Source organism: Mus caroli, chromosome 7 (assembly GCF_900094665.2).
Source record: "Mus caroli chromosome 7, CAROLI_EIJ_v1.1, whole genome shotgun sequence".
NCBI classification, from domain to species: domain Eukaryota; kingdom Metazoa; phylum Chordata; class Mammalia; order Rodentia; family Muridae; genus Mus; species Mus caroli.
In genome coordinates this window covers 146795025-146809808 of record NC_034576.1, presented here as the reverse complement: position 1 = coordinate 146809808, position 14784 = coordinate 146795025, and the positions used below count along the sequence as shown (strand labels likewise).

The 14784-nt window shown below is 50.7% G+C and overlaps 1 protein-coding gene across 3 annotated transcripts in view; it reads left to right on the top strand.

The window, feature by feature from the left end:
- The window catches only part of Ano1 (anoctamin 1), a 146781-nt gene that overhangs the window by 94476 nt on the left and 37521 nt on the right, over positions 1–14784 (top strand). For all 3 annotated transcript variants that reach the window (XM_021166442.2, XM_029480047.1, XM_029480046.1), the window contains 3 exons: positions 1973–2037; positions 3322–3456; positions 6774–6934. In XM_021166442.2, the coding sequence (XP_021022101.1) occupies positions 1973–2037; positions 3322–3456; positions 6774–6934 (361 nt within the window). The remainder of the gene's footprint in view (positions 1–1972; positions 2038–3321; positions 3457–6773; positions 6935–14784) is intronic.

Below are 14784 nucleotides of genomic sequence, written 5' to 3'. Positions count from 1 at the left end.
GAGGCAGAGGCAGGCGGATTTCTGAGTTCGAGGCCAGCCTGGTCTACAAAGTGAGTTCCAGTATAGCCAGGGCTACACAGAGAAACCCTGTTGGAAAAAAAACGGAAAAAAAAAAAAGAGTCACATGTATCAATCTTCCCCCTCTACCCTGGACCTTTGAGTTGAGACCATCTCAGGCAGCGTGGGACCCACCGCTGCTTATGGAAGACTGAACCAACGGGCATTCAGATAGCCAATAAGATGACTAGCTGAGTTTCCTACCCACATATAGCAACTGCTCTGCTCCATCAAAGATCCATGGTGTCTGGAGTCAGGGCCCCAACTATGTGACCTCAAAAGGTCCTCTCAAAAGGTCCCAGCTGCTAGTACCCACATGAGACTCAGGGCTGCACATATGCAGGGAGTCCACATGTCCAGTCCCTGAGAGTGTCTGGGATGATGTTTTCATGGATGTATAACACCTGAGTACAGAGACCCACCCCACCCTCATTTTTAAATTTGAATGTTAAGGGGCTCAGGAGAAAGCTCAATTGCTAAAGTGTTTCTCTCATAAGCACAAGAACCTGAATTCAATCCTCAGAACCTGTGTGGAAAATAAGTCAACATGGCAGCTTGCAAAGAGAAACAGGAGTGTCCTGGGGTATTGTGGACAGCCAGTCTAACTGGTGAGCTCCAGACTAATGGGGGATCAAAAGAGGTGAATGGCCTTCCTAAGGATGACATCCCAGGCTGCCATCTGCCAGATGGCACATACCTGGACACAGAGACACACACACATACACATACAGACATGTACACACATACACACACACATGGCAGGGGCAGGGAGAGAGCCAGAGGCATATAATTTAAATACATAAATAGAATTGAACATTACAGAAAGAAGACACATGACAAGTGACAGAGTGAGAGTAGAGACAAGGACCATGGGAGTCCTACCTAGTCTCCTCTCAATTAATATTCTGTTGTCAATAGAGGAAGGATAACTGAGGACCAGATAGTCCTGTCCCATGAAGATTGGCTCAGGAGCTCTGACATGGGACCCCCTTGGGAAGTGGGGACACAGTCCATTGCCTGGTAATTCCTTGCCAGGCTAGGCATGGAGGGTGTGTGCCAAGGAGGTTCTCTGGGCCCCATTTACACCCAGTCTGTGCACAGTAGTGGTGACAGTACAGACAGCTATGTGGGGTTTGGGCCACTCTGTCCCATCATGAGAGACTGTGCAGCAGGAGAAAGGGAGGGAGAGAGACAGAGAGAGAACACGTGTTGAGGCCAGAGGACCAACTGTAGGAGTCAGTTCTCTTGTACCATGCCCTAGGGACTGACTTCAGGTTACCAAGCTTGATGGCAAGCACCTTTGCATGCTGAGCTACCTGGCCGGCCCTGGTCTCTTTTCTTTCACAACAGGCGTTAATTCAGCAGCCTGTCCTGTGCTATCTCTGTATACCAGGAGATTCTCTTTCAAGTTTACCATCCATGCATCTCTGCTTGAATCCCAGTGGTTTGACACATTTTAGATAATAAACTATTTGGTATCTGACCCAAGTGACCTCTTGTCAGTTGTCGTAGGTGAATTCCCAATCCAGTCATGAAAAGCTGAGATTCCATAACCTTCTAGAAACATCTTTCCCACACCCACCTGAATCCATAATGCCAGTCCCTTCCCTGGCATTCTTGTTGAATGAATAAGTGAATGAATGAATGAATGAATGAATGAATGAATGAATGAGTGGATAACTGAAACCCAGACGTTCTTCTAGGACACAGTGTGAGTAACAATGGCAGCTACACAATAACAGTACACAGACAGCTGTTCTGGGATTCGGGCCACTCTACCCTGTCATAAGAGATCCTGCAGCTGAAGAGAGAGTGAGTGTGTGTGTGTGTGTGTGTGTGTGAGAGAGAGAGAGAGAGAGAGAGAGAGAGAGAGAGAGACCTCTCCACCAACTTCCCCCCATTCCTTCCTCCCCAGCTCCTGTATGAGGAATGGGCAAGTTACGGAGTCTTCTACAAATACCAGCCCATTGACCTGGTCAGGTAAGTGGGGGTACCTGGCCTCTTAGCCAGTGTCTATGTGAAGCAAGACTCAAGGCTGTGTCAGGATTATAAAGTCTCTGGGCTTGTCAACCGCTCCAAATCTTCAGCCACTTGGGAATCTGCTTGAATTCAGAGGCTATGTGGGCCATTGAGTGTCCCTGAAGCAAGGCAACTTAAGTAGGATTTGTGACACTGCCTAGTTATATCTGCTGGATGGCCAGCATTTGACCATGCCCACTGACTCTCTTTGAGTCCTCCTCAGCCTGATCACCAAGGCAGCTGCTGAGATCACCTGAAGAAGCATCTGCCTCAGTGTGTGAGAATTTGTAACAAGGTCTGAGAGGATCTGCAGGACAGCCTGAGAGACCAATAGGTTGGGCAGCCAGTTGGGCTTCGAGTTCTGTGGGGGCTTATGGATGAGGATGTGAATGGTGACAGTTCATGTCAGCTAGGGAGGACTAACAGACTCTATGGGGGTGGGAGGGTTTGCCTGATGTCTCTGACCAAGTTTCTTTTGTTGCTTACACTGAATGGGGCTTGGGATGGAACCTACAACCATGGCGACACACCTGGACCACCATTGAGGGCTTCACAAACAGAAGTGCGTCCTTCCCTAGGGCAGGGAGGAGTGACAAAGTCCAACCTGGTGACACATAGACAACCCCAGTCCTTGGGAGGCTGAGGCAGGAAGAATGGGAGTTTAAGGCCAACCTGGGCTATATAGTGAGGTCAAAGCTGCACTATAGAGAAAAATCCAGTCCCCAAAAGAGGCTGGAGATTCAGCTCAGCTGGTAGAATGCCTGCCTGGCATGCCTGTGCCCTAGGTTCCATGCTCAGCATGGTGTAAGCCAGGCATGGCAGTGCCTACCTGTAATCCCAGTACTTGGAAACTGAAGAGAGAGTCACAAGTTAAAGGTCATCCTCAGCTATATAATGAACTTGAGGCTAGCCTGTTCTATGAGAGGAGGGGGGAAGAGCAGAGGAGGGATGGATGGAGGGAAGAGAGAAAGAGAGAATATAAATATGTTCGGGGTTATAGTTTAGTGGGAGAGCACTGGCCTAGCATTTGTGAGGCCCTTGGTTCAAATTTATTACTGAAACATAAAGAAAAATAGGTAAGGAGGAACAAACAGAGACAAGATCTATGTCGGATGGGGAGGGTATACTAGAGCCTCACACTCGAACTCTCCAGAAAAACAGTGGCACAGCATGTCCCACTGGGTGGGGGACATGATATGTCCCTTGGTCTAGGGTGTGAGTGTATCCCTTTGTTTCTTGCCATAGGAAATACTTTGGCGAGAAGGTTGGCCTGTACTTTGCCTGGCTTGGAGCCTACACCCAGATGCTCATCCCTGCCTCAATCGTGGGTGTCATTGTCTTTCTCTATGGATGTGCCACCGTGGACGAAAACATCCCCAGGTAGGCAGCAATCCTGGGCTCTGTGGAGGACATGATACCTGTGTCCTGAGGTCACACAGGGGATCCGAGCTGGCTCGACCCCATTGGCAGCTGTAGGACCTTCTCAGAACTGTGCTGCTCTGGCATGGAGTTGCAGGTTGGAATGTTAGCACTGTTTTCAGTCAGTAGAGAACTTGGTTTCTGTCAGCTGGGGAAGAGGTGGGATCTCATCAGACCAAAACAAACAAACAAACAAAGCAACAAACCACCTATATCTAGCCAATTTTTCTGTGTGATGCTTTAATTTTGTGTATATGAATGTTTTGTCTACATGTCTATGTGTGTACCATGTGTGTGCAATACCCACAGAGGCCAGAAGAGAGCCACAGATTCCCCTGGAGCTGGAGTTACAAAAAATTGTGAGCTATCATATGGGGTTGGGACTCTAGAGCCAGTGCTCTTAACCACTGAGCCATCTCTCAGCCCCTTCCATGTTTTAATATGTAAATAAGGCGTCTGCTATTTCATTCGCCAGGATTCCCTCCCCAGTTCTCTCAGTCCCAAGCAAAAGAAAGCTTGTTTCTGTGTCTGCATGGATAATTCAAGGATTTGTAATGCAAAGATAATGCAGTGCATGCTGGGATTTGCTGATGGGACAGATGAAAAAATGACTGAGACTTGGTGTGTGTGTAAGGCTCCCTGTCAACTGCCAGAACTCAAAGCTTGTGAGAAGCAGGAAGTGGAGTGGGGGTATTGCCATGATGTGCTTGAGTAGAGGGGGCTCTGCTCGCTCAGGGTGTGGACTCCCTAGAGGAGGCACCGAGGTTTTTCACTCTGGCAGCTCAGCCTCCTTAGATCACATGGTCAGAAAGGCAAACAGTAATCATCTAGGGGCACAGACAATGCCCAGGCCTGTCCAACCTTGGCCTCTGCCCCAGTTGATCTTGCATGGCAGCCAGAGGCATGTAGTCCCCCTTGGAGTCTGTCAGATCAGAACTGAGGTCACAGGGAAGGGGTGGCCAGTGACAACCACCCTGTGTACCCTGCCCCACCAGTCCTCTCTGAGTACTGGACCTTCAGGCTGTGTTTCTTGATTTGGGCTGAGCTTAAAGCCCCCAGAAAGAAGCTGTTTGTTCGCTGCTGGCATTTGCATTGGAAGCTGAGGCTGGCAAGGAGGACAGCTTAAAGCCACAGAGACACATAGGCAGGCAGGCGAGTGGAATTGGACCTTGGCACTCCCTGTGCCTAAGGCCAGTCCTCAGACCCTCTAGCCTTCCCCAGTCTTGAGCCAAGCAGACAGCATGGCCTTGGGACACAGCTGACCCAGCAGGAATAGCCTCCTACCCACCAGTTCCTAGGGTGAGGGGCTCAGACCAGACTGGTCACAACTGGGATCATCCTGTCTACTCACTGATCTCAGTTTGAAGAAAGAAGTGGGCCTCACAGATCCTGGGCATCTGGTAACGTTGTGCTAATTTAAGGCCCTAAGAGGCTGGTGACAGCAGTGGCCACATTAGAGCCGGGTTGTACTGGCCCCTGAAAAGGTCACACGCATGCTGGTCCATGTCACTTCACCTTCCCAGCCATCCAACAGCATTGTGCTCTTACACTCAGTTCATCTAGGAAGGCTGAGAAACTGAGGCATAGGACTCAGCACCCTTCCCAAGACTGCACACATGTGCCAGAGCTGAGACTTGAACTCAGAACCTCAGGCTCCTCCCTCTCCTCTGGGTGCCCTCCTCTCTCCCACATGTGCATGCATATATCACATCTCCTCAGAAACCCCAAAACCACTGTCTTGGTGGCCCTTAGCCTGTTCTCGACTTCACATCCGTTGTGAATGACCAGCTTCCTTGATGCTCAAAAAGAGAATGGAGCTGGTGTTCTCCACCTCGGGCACAGAGGGGGTTCCCAGAGAGCCAGCACAAATATGTGCACAAGTTCATATGGACCCAGAAATCTGAAAAACAAAGCAAAAAGCAAAAACTCACTTCAGCTTTCTCCCGGATGGCCATCTGCCCCCTGGGAATGGTCGCTCCAGCCTGAGCATCTATTTATAGGTCAGGGTCTGGTCCAAGTTTGAAAGAAGGAAAGTTCGGGGTAGGCTGTGGCTAGAGGGCAGTATTCTGGCCCCTCTCCTCATTTTCCACAGACATTGAGCCTGAAGCTAGTGGACTGGATCAAAGTCACGGAGTACAGGACAGTGCAGAACACAGCCCAGAAACCTGAGCTCAGCAGGGCCTGTGAAACCAAGAGCCATTCCAAGCCCAGGGCTCTCGTTCCAAGATCAGGCTTTAATATTCCCACCATGCTGTATGCCTAAGGAATTTACTTTTTTTTTCCCCTCTGGGCTCCTGCTCCCATCTATGAAGCTAGGATAGCCTCCCAGTGCCAGTCCAGGTCAGGGGACACCTCCAGATTAGTGATTAACACCAACACCAACCCCACCCTTCAGCTAAAGATTGTAAACTTCAGGATGTATTAGCATGAGCAAGGAAGGGCCCAGTGCCTTGGCCTCAAAGCTCCTCAGCTACCGAGGCACTGCCTCAGAGCCAAGCTGAGCCTGTGTACTTCGCTCATCAGGACCTGGAACCTCCCCTGTTTCCCAAGTGAGCCCCTCAGGGTACTTGGGAACCTGGGGCATGCTCCTTTGAGCCTAGCCACCCAAAGAGAGAAGCGCTGGGTACCCTTTCTCCACCTTTTTAGCTGTCCAGTGTGCCCTATAAGGGTCATGGCATGATGCCCAGTGCCACCAGTCACTCAGCATAGGTCTGGCCACAGTGAGGCCTCCTGGCTGCAGTTCACCCTCCCTTGGGCTTCTGAGCCTGACCATAGAAAGAACTGGCTTCTATGCACGTAGCACAGCTTTGGGGTCCTGGGGACAATAGGGAGGCCACCTGGGGGTCCTGTGCTATACAGGTATCAGGAGTATTGATCTCAGGTATCACCCAAGGTAACCATCCAAACCTCACTCCAGAGAGGACACTCGGATGCCTCTTTCTGTCCCAAGAGAAATGTGGACATGATTGTGTGTTTCCAGAGCTGGTTCTATCAATGTTCTGTTAAAGGTGATGATCTAGGACCCTTCCCCCCAAACCATGAGAGCCTAAGTCAAGGATATTGAATGGAACCTAGGGCCCTGAAACTCATGGTCAGACATGGGTCCCATGCCTGTAAAGCATGTGACAGGGATAGAGAGGGCTATCAAGGGATAGAGTGGCCACAGCTAGCCAATACACCTATGACTGCCGGGGACACCCTCCATTGACCCTGGAAAGTGGACTGGGACTTGATGACTTGAGGCCACTTGGGAACCTGAGGCCATCTCTGTCTTACAGCATGGAGATGTGCGACCAGAGACACAACATCACCATGTGTCCTCTCTGTGACAAGACCTGCAGCTACTGGAAGATGAGCTCAGCCTGTGCCACAGCCCGTGCCAGTCACCTTTTTGACAACCCTGCCACCGTCTTCTTCTCTGTGTTTATGGCCCTCTGGGGTAAGTGGAACCTTCAGCCCAGGCCACCCGCATTGCAGGGACAGGAACACACTCTTCTGACTCTGAGCCCGATGGTCCACGGGTCTTTGTACTGGGTGTGAAGATGGGTCACATAGTATACCTGATGGCCACATGTCTGCACTGAATCCCAGATGAGCAAGGATCTTCTAACTCGGCTGAAAGGTGTCAATATAGTCCAGGCTTTGAGAAATCCTGCTGTGGCTTGTCATCCAGAGGGTCACAAGTTGTCTGAGGTCACCCAGCTCTGAATAGCAATGGCAAAATTAAACTACAGTCCTCAAGCCTGAGCCTGATCAGAGTTAGGGACAACTAGCTGTTCCCTACAGAGACTCTAACCCCAGCTGTCACAGTCTGGGGCCCAGACTTCAGCTTTGAAGACAAGCTGGGAGGAGGAGGAGGAGGAGGAGTGGTGGTGGTGGTGGTGGTGGTGGTGTATGCGTGTGTGTTGGTGCACATGTGTTCACATGTATGTGGAAGGCAGAGGACAGCTGGCCACTGTCCTTGGCCACTGTCCGTGTGGGGTTTTGTCTAATTCTGGATTACATTTATTCATGTTTGTCTTGTATGCATGTAGAGAGGTGCACATGAGCCACAGCACATGTGTAGAGGTCAGAGGACAATATTCAGACATTGGTTCTCTCCTTCCACCACATGGGCCCCAAGGGTTCCTTGGATTGTTAGGTTTGGCAACAAGTACCTTTGCCCAGTGAGCCATCTCACCAGCCCTACCTTGTGTCTTTTACTGATCTGGGACTCACCAAGTAATGCTAGACCATCTAATCCAGGGAACTCCGGGGATCCTCCTGTCTCTGCCTCCCCAGCACTGAGATTACAAGTACATGCCCTAACACCCAGCTTTTCCTATAGATTGCAGGGATTGAATGCAGGTCCTCATGCTTACACAGCAAAATCTTTACCCCCAGCCAGCTCCTAGGCCTTCCATAGATGTCTGATAGCAAATGAGGCAGATCTCTTCTTTGCAAGCAGGACTCTGCACAGCCTTGCCAGCAGGGGATACATGAGTCACACAGGGGTGGCTGGTTCCCATACTGGCTGCAGGCTCTGAGCAGGGCTCCCAGCTGAAAGGAAATGGCTCGGAAGAAAATGGCAGGGTCACCTAGGAGAGGCTGCCTAGAAGAGGCAGAAAGCTTGTGAACTGAGCTATGATAACCTTATAAGTAGCATTTGAGGGCCTGCTTTACCACCTCTGGACTCAACTGGCTGATGGGTTACAGGGCAGTAACAAAGGCCAGAACATCCTTGAACACTCTTGGCTGTGGGAAGCCATAGTAGACCAAGGGGGTAATTCTGGGTCCCTTCCCAGTCTGTGTCATTTTAGCCTGTGCTGGTCAGACAAGCACCTTACTAACAGGGAAACGTGGCCAAAGATGCACCAGAACCTTCTGTTCACCTGGATCTCATGCAGCCCACATTTTCTCTCTGCCTGAAGGCCCCAGTCTAAGGGTTTCTTCTTGGTTCCAAGGTCCTCAGAGTCGGACTGAGCTACATGGTTAGGAGGCAGGTATGCAGACAGCAATGAAGACGTGCAGTGGGTGAAAGTCCCAGTGGTGAGTCTGACAGATTATTCAGTGCCATGTCTTAAGCCACTGGACAGCCCAGTATGTTCACTGAGACTCTGAGCATTAAGTTCAGCTTCCTCATCTGTCTCTAAGCTGGGAATGTGGTGAGAGGAGGCAGGCCATGGGCACAGTCTCAGCCCATGTTCCACACCTTTTATGAATGGTTGCTGCCACTGAACACATTGGACTATTGGGTTGGGGGTGGGGTTAAGAAAATGCCTATGAGAGTGCCCAGAGTAGGGTTTTGGAGACAGCTCAGTAGATAAGAACTCCTGTTATGCACGCTTGAGGATCTGAGTTCAAATCCCTAGTATCCCTGTTGTTTTGTTTGTTTGTTTTAAAGTGTGTTTGTTTGTGTACCTGCAACCTCAGAACTTTGGAGGCAGCAACAAGGTGATCATTGAGGTCCTAGGGCTAACAGAGTCTCTAAAGAGACTTACCAGTCAGTGTGTAAGGGATGCTGCCAAGTATTTACCACCTCAGAAACCACAAGAAGCAAGCCCAGTGGGGTTCAGTGCTCTTAAGTCTTAACAACTAGGATTCCAAGGAAACAGCATGTGCAAAGGCCCTGGGGGTGAGGTGCAGGACACTGAAGGAGCCTGCTGCTGCAGGAAATGGGTGGGAGTGTGTCAGGGGATCTTAGAGAGGTCAGCAGGGACTTGCTCTAAAGAACTTCATGTTCTTGCTAGGAGGAATCAGAAGCCAACACTCTGGGTCACCATGTCATAGATGTTTTCCTGCCTTGCACTGAGTCAGAGGCCATAAATGACAGAGTAAGTTCTGCAGTGATTGGTCAGGAGGGACTCAATTGCAATGGAGGACAGTGGCCAGAGCATTCTCTGAGATGGACATCAGCTCCTCAGGGTACTTGGGTTCACATCACATTTCCCAGGGTGCACCGCTACCCACCTTGGGAGGATCTGCCTGGAGGTTGTGTCTGACCATGAAGTCTCTCCCTGGAGAATTCTAGGAGGAAAGGTGGGAGAGGAGCCTCTGGAGCCTCAGCCTCCCTCAGAGCTTGAGCAGCAACCTCTACTGTGAGGCTCCTCTAGGAGGAAGGAGGCCTCCGCTGGAGGGGAGGTGTTTGTATGACCCCACACTTCATTTGAGCTAAATCATTTCTGAGCTCTCCAGGGACAGCGATTTGGCTGCAGCCCAAATATGGAAACCACAACCTGCCACAGCAGACCTTGAGTTTGTTTGTCTGTTTGGTGGGTATGCTAGGGTTGGAACTGGAGCTTCCTGCAGCCAGATTCATAGGGGCTAAGCTTGGGTTCTATCACTGAGCTGTGCCCCAGCCCTAAAGGTTCTTGAAGGGTCCTCACCGAAGTTCCACCCACATGGCCTAGCCTTGAGGGTGGGAAGTGTTCACCAACAGTGAATGAAGTCTGTCACAGGTAGTGGGTAACACCTCCTTTGTCGTGGACTCCCCCATGTGTACAGAGTCATCCATCTTGCCTTTGCAGAGACCTGTTGTCCCTACTCTGTATCCTGTTCCAAAGAAGGTGGCACCTGGTGCCTCTTAAAGATTTTTTTCTTACTTTTGGCTTTTTTTTTTAAATACAGGGTTCCATGAAGCTGACACTAGCTTTGAACTTGATCTATAGCCAGGGATGACCTTGAACCCCTACTCTTCTTGCTTCTGCTTCAAGTGTATAAGGATCAGGGGGTATGTGAGATGGCCATACAGACTCCGTCCCTCTGACACCATCTCTCTCATACTGTCCCTTATTCCTGCCCCCCTTGCTGCTGCCCCAGGCTAGAGCACACACTGCTCACCTAGGGCAGCCCCACAGTGACACCCCAAGCCCCAGTACAAGCATAGAACACTGCCAGATTGGTCACATTGGTCCAACTTGCTTACTATCTCACTGGCCTAGCAACATGCATAGCAGCTGAGGGATTACCTCAGCTTCCCTCTGGCAGCTATGTAGTAGTAGGAATAGACCCTGTGCATGTGTGTGTGTGTGTGTGTGTGTGTGCATGTGTGTGTACCTGTGCTCATGCACGTGCATGTGCGCTTGAACGTGCTTGAGTGTGTGTGTGTGTATGTTGTGTGCACATGCACATGTGCATGTGTGTGTGTATGTACATGTGTGTGCATGCATACATGTGTGTGCATGCATACATGTGTGTGTGCATATGTGTGTATGCATTCACCTGCCATGTTTTGGTGTCACCCTAATGAAGATGACTAGAAAGGACATTCTCACCTGTTCTCTGGGGACAGGGGCCATTTGCCCATTTTCCTCCCAGTGAGGGTAGGACTTGCCATTTCAGAATCCTTCAGGGAGCTTGCCAGAGAGCAACTTCTAGGGCTGATGTGCAGTTTAGAAAGATACCGTGTCTGACCTACTGTGTTGTCACCCAAGACCCTAAATCTGTGTGCTGAACAAGGTTGGTGGGCTGCCCTGTACCTACAGACATCTTGGGGTATATTCTCTAATGAGAGATCTGAAGCACAGAAAGGTTAAGTGGTTTGCCAGACATCACACAGGTTGAAACAGAGGGCAGCTCTACGGCCTGCTTACCTGCCTGTCTGCCTGACTGCCTACCTCTAAAAGTAAGCAAGGGCTCTCTGTTCATACCTTGACATTCAAATGCTCTCCTAGCCCCTGCAAGGTGCCTTCCTGGGAAAGCAGATGTGTGCCCTAAGCGGTCGTGAGGGCACACAGGAAGGGGTTGCCCAGCATGGCTCTCAGGCTGGGAATGGGAGGCTTCTCATGAAATGCCTGTGTGTGGTGCTGCAGGCAGTGAGCCAGTTGTTATTGAACAATGAACATCTACTTTTCCAAGTGCTGTCAGAGTCAGCCTGGGCCCAGGTAACCCTGAGCCTGGCTCAGCCACCATCAATTGATCAATTACACGGGTAAGTAACAGTATAAATCAGAGAGGAGAGCCATTCAGTGCAGCCACACTGGCATGAGGGTCAAAGAGTTCACCAGTGATTCTCAAGTCTGTCTTTAGGGTCAGGACTCAAGGCTTAGGTTTAAACAGAGGGCAGGAGGAGTGCAGAGCTAAAAGTCCTGGTCAGGGTGTGGTCCTGCCCATCACTGACCCATCACTGTCTCAGCTCCAGTCTCTCCTGCAAGGTGGTCTGACAAGTTCTCAGACCTGTGTGAGGTCTCTTGGGGAGACAAGCTCCCCTCTGTCTGGCACCAGGCTTCAGCCTTTCTCTTCCTCAGCATGAGACTCCTGGGAAAATTCCAATTCCTTGGGTTCCATTGTTTGAACAGTCTGATGGCAGAAGGGAGGGGCCCAGGAGTCTCTTCAGAATTTCTTTGCTCCAGCCAGGATGGTGGGAGTTTGTCAGCGGCCTCTCTCTGAGACCCCGTTACTCTGCACCTTCAAAGCACTGCCAGGCCTGAGGAAGAGCAGCTAGAAGCTTTCATTCTTCTGAGACTGGGGTCTCACCAGCATGTCTCCATTGTGTGCCTGTCCATCAAGTAGAGACGCAAGTACCGGCTGGCTCCACGCCCACCCATTTGAGAGAAAGAGGCCTTGCATCAGAGAAAGGAAGCTTACGTCCAAAGGAAAGAAACAAGAAGGGGCCCACGGGAGAGAGCTGCGGGAAGTAGTAAAGTAAGCAGGAAAAGCCATCCTGGGTCCTTTGCACTGTAAGCTGTCAAGGGCCTTTAGCGGAGATCTCAAATCCCTCATCAATTACCCTTTCATTACCCTCGGAAGGATTAGTTCTCCCCAAATCCCTCCTTCCATTGAGCTCTTTTCCTGCACTCCAGCTGTTCCCAGCTCTGCACAATGGCAGGCCTGCGGTACTGTTCCCCCGCTGGCTGCAATGAGGAGTGGGGCTCCGTGTCCCCCTAGAACTGCTGTTTTAATCTTTAAAACTGCTCTTTAATCTTTGCCTCACTAGCGTGGGCTCAGCAATCCTGGCTTCCGACGGCTCCTGCCTGCGATGTCTGACATCTTAAAGCTCGTAATGAAATGTCACGTTGAGCAACTTTGAGCCCATTTAGCTATTTGCCACCATCAATTTTCCGACATTATAGAATAATCACAGGTCTCAGTCGTCTGTCAGCTTCGTGCAGAACAAAGGACGGTGCTTTCTGCCCAGCGGCAGGGTCTGGAGGGACTTCTGAATGACATGTCAGATTAGAGCCTGAGATTCGATGATGGTGTCCCAGACTGGGCCCCACCACCTCAAGCTGGAAGGGGATGTGGAGAAAGTTACAATGAAGCTGTTGGCTGGGATCAAAAGGCCAGTGGTGGGTCATGAGCTGAACTTCTGTAGCGGGTAGATTGGGTCTCAGTGACCCATGTCAAAATGCAGGGATGCCATTGTCTGCACTGAAGGTTAGGCAGTGGGGAGTCCCAAGGCCCTGGAACTCCCTGGAAACCCAGCTCTGAGTTCTGACCGAGCAAGCATCTCTCCTGATGGGAATAATGGTATCACAGGCAGCGATCCAGGGAGCATACCCCATTTCTTTGCATGGCCTGAAGGCCAGACATCCCAGATTCAGATCCTGTGGGGGCAGCAGATCCTGGGGTGTAGGTGCCCTCTCTCACCATGTCCTCACACAATAGGGAACCCTTCAATAAGGGCTCCTTATTCTACCCTCAGGGGTCCCAGTGGCACCACCTCCCACACCATCTCTTTGAAAGTGGGGACCACAACATAAAAATGCAGGATTTACATGAGCAGAACTCTATCAGGGAGCTAATGCATACATGGCTAAGTATGGCACATACCATCATCTCATGCTGGCCCTGAGCTCAGCCAGTATTTAAAAACAAAAAACAAAAAATCTGGAGACAGGGAGGTGGCCAGGTCAGCAGAAGCACTCGTACAAACATGAGGACCTGAGTTCAAATCCCCAGAGCCCAAGTAAAGATTTGTCATAAATGTTTTAGATGTTTTCATATTTGGGGCCACATAGAACGGTTTCATCACTTCCGTCCGTCCCTGACCTGGGCTGTGCTGACTGATATAGGAAGTGTCCTTCAGAAGAGCTGGATGATAAGAGCAGGTCCTCCAGAGGGCTTCTGGGAGCATACAGAGCTCACGTCCTGGTCTGATCCAGGCAGGTCCAGAGACTTGCTCACCACCCAGTGCAGGATCCTCCAAGTGAAGACAATTGTGTAACACACTGTAGCCAAAACAAATGCTTAAGGAAGGAAGCAGGACTATGGTTCCGTGCTGTTCCGGCCCTGGCTCAGCTCCTCCTCACTGTCTGTCCTGTGCTGTCCTAGCCTCTGTACTCCAAGCCACGGCTCCTCCTTACTGTCTGTCCTGTGCTGCCCTAGGTTTGGCACTCCAAGCCAAGGTGGTGATCCTGCTATTTTGGATTCTATGCATGGCTCAACCCCGGTGTGGATAAAGAAGTTTTTCCCCTCCACAAGCCATGTTGCTGTCACAGGATCAGGGTACAGGTCTCATCATTTATAGAGGAGGCCCCAGTGCACCTGTGTCTCAGTTTGCATCTATGAAGTGAGGTATATTATTCAAGCAGCAGTGGCCCTGGGAGTCCATGTGGGAGGATGCTGGTATGTGATGGTATGTGTGGTGCGGGATGTTAGCACCAGAACAAGCACCATCAGGACCATAGGAGTCCTAGGAAGATGAGTGGTTGGCTCCCCTCTGGGCTTTGCTCAGCCCATGTGGAAAGAACTTTGCTCCCTTGCTCTGATGCCTAACATTGAGGTCTGACCCCGCCTCTGTCTGAGCCTCCTTGACCCCTTCCTGCATGAGCCTCCCTTGACCCCTCATCTGAGCATGGTCTCACCCTCTGTTCCATCTCAGCACAGAGCCCGGCTGATGTGTGCCATGGGGCCTGTGGCCAAGTGCAGAAGGCCCAGCTCCAGCGCCCTAGTGCCAGTACTGGCCTCTAATTCACATGAAAGAAACCAGCAATTTCCACTTTAATATTAAATGTTTCTTTCTCAACACAGTTGAGCGTTGTTGGGTCTTGGTCAGCCTGGATCCCAGTGGATTAGAACCCTCATACCTCCCTTTAAACAAGCAAAGAGTGTTCTGGAACCAGCTGCTGTGACCTTAGGCAAATTGCTTAACATCTCTGCTTCACTGTTTCCTCCTGCCAAAAGGATGTGTTCAGCATGGCATGAGGGTGCACCCCTTTAATCCCAGCACTTGGGATGCAGAGGCAGGAGGAACTCTGTGAGGTCAAGGCCAGCCTGGTCTATATAAGTGAGTTCCAGGCCAGCCAGAGCTGCATAGAGAGACCCTGTGTAAAAAGAGAAAGAGGGAGGGAGGGAGGGAGGGAGGGAGGG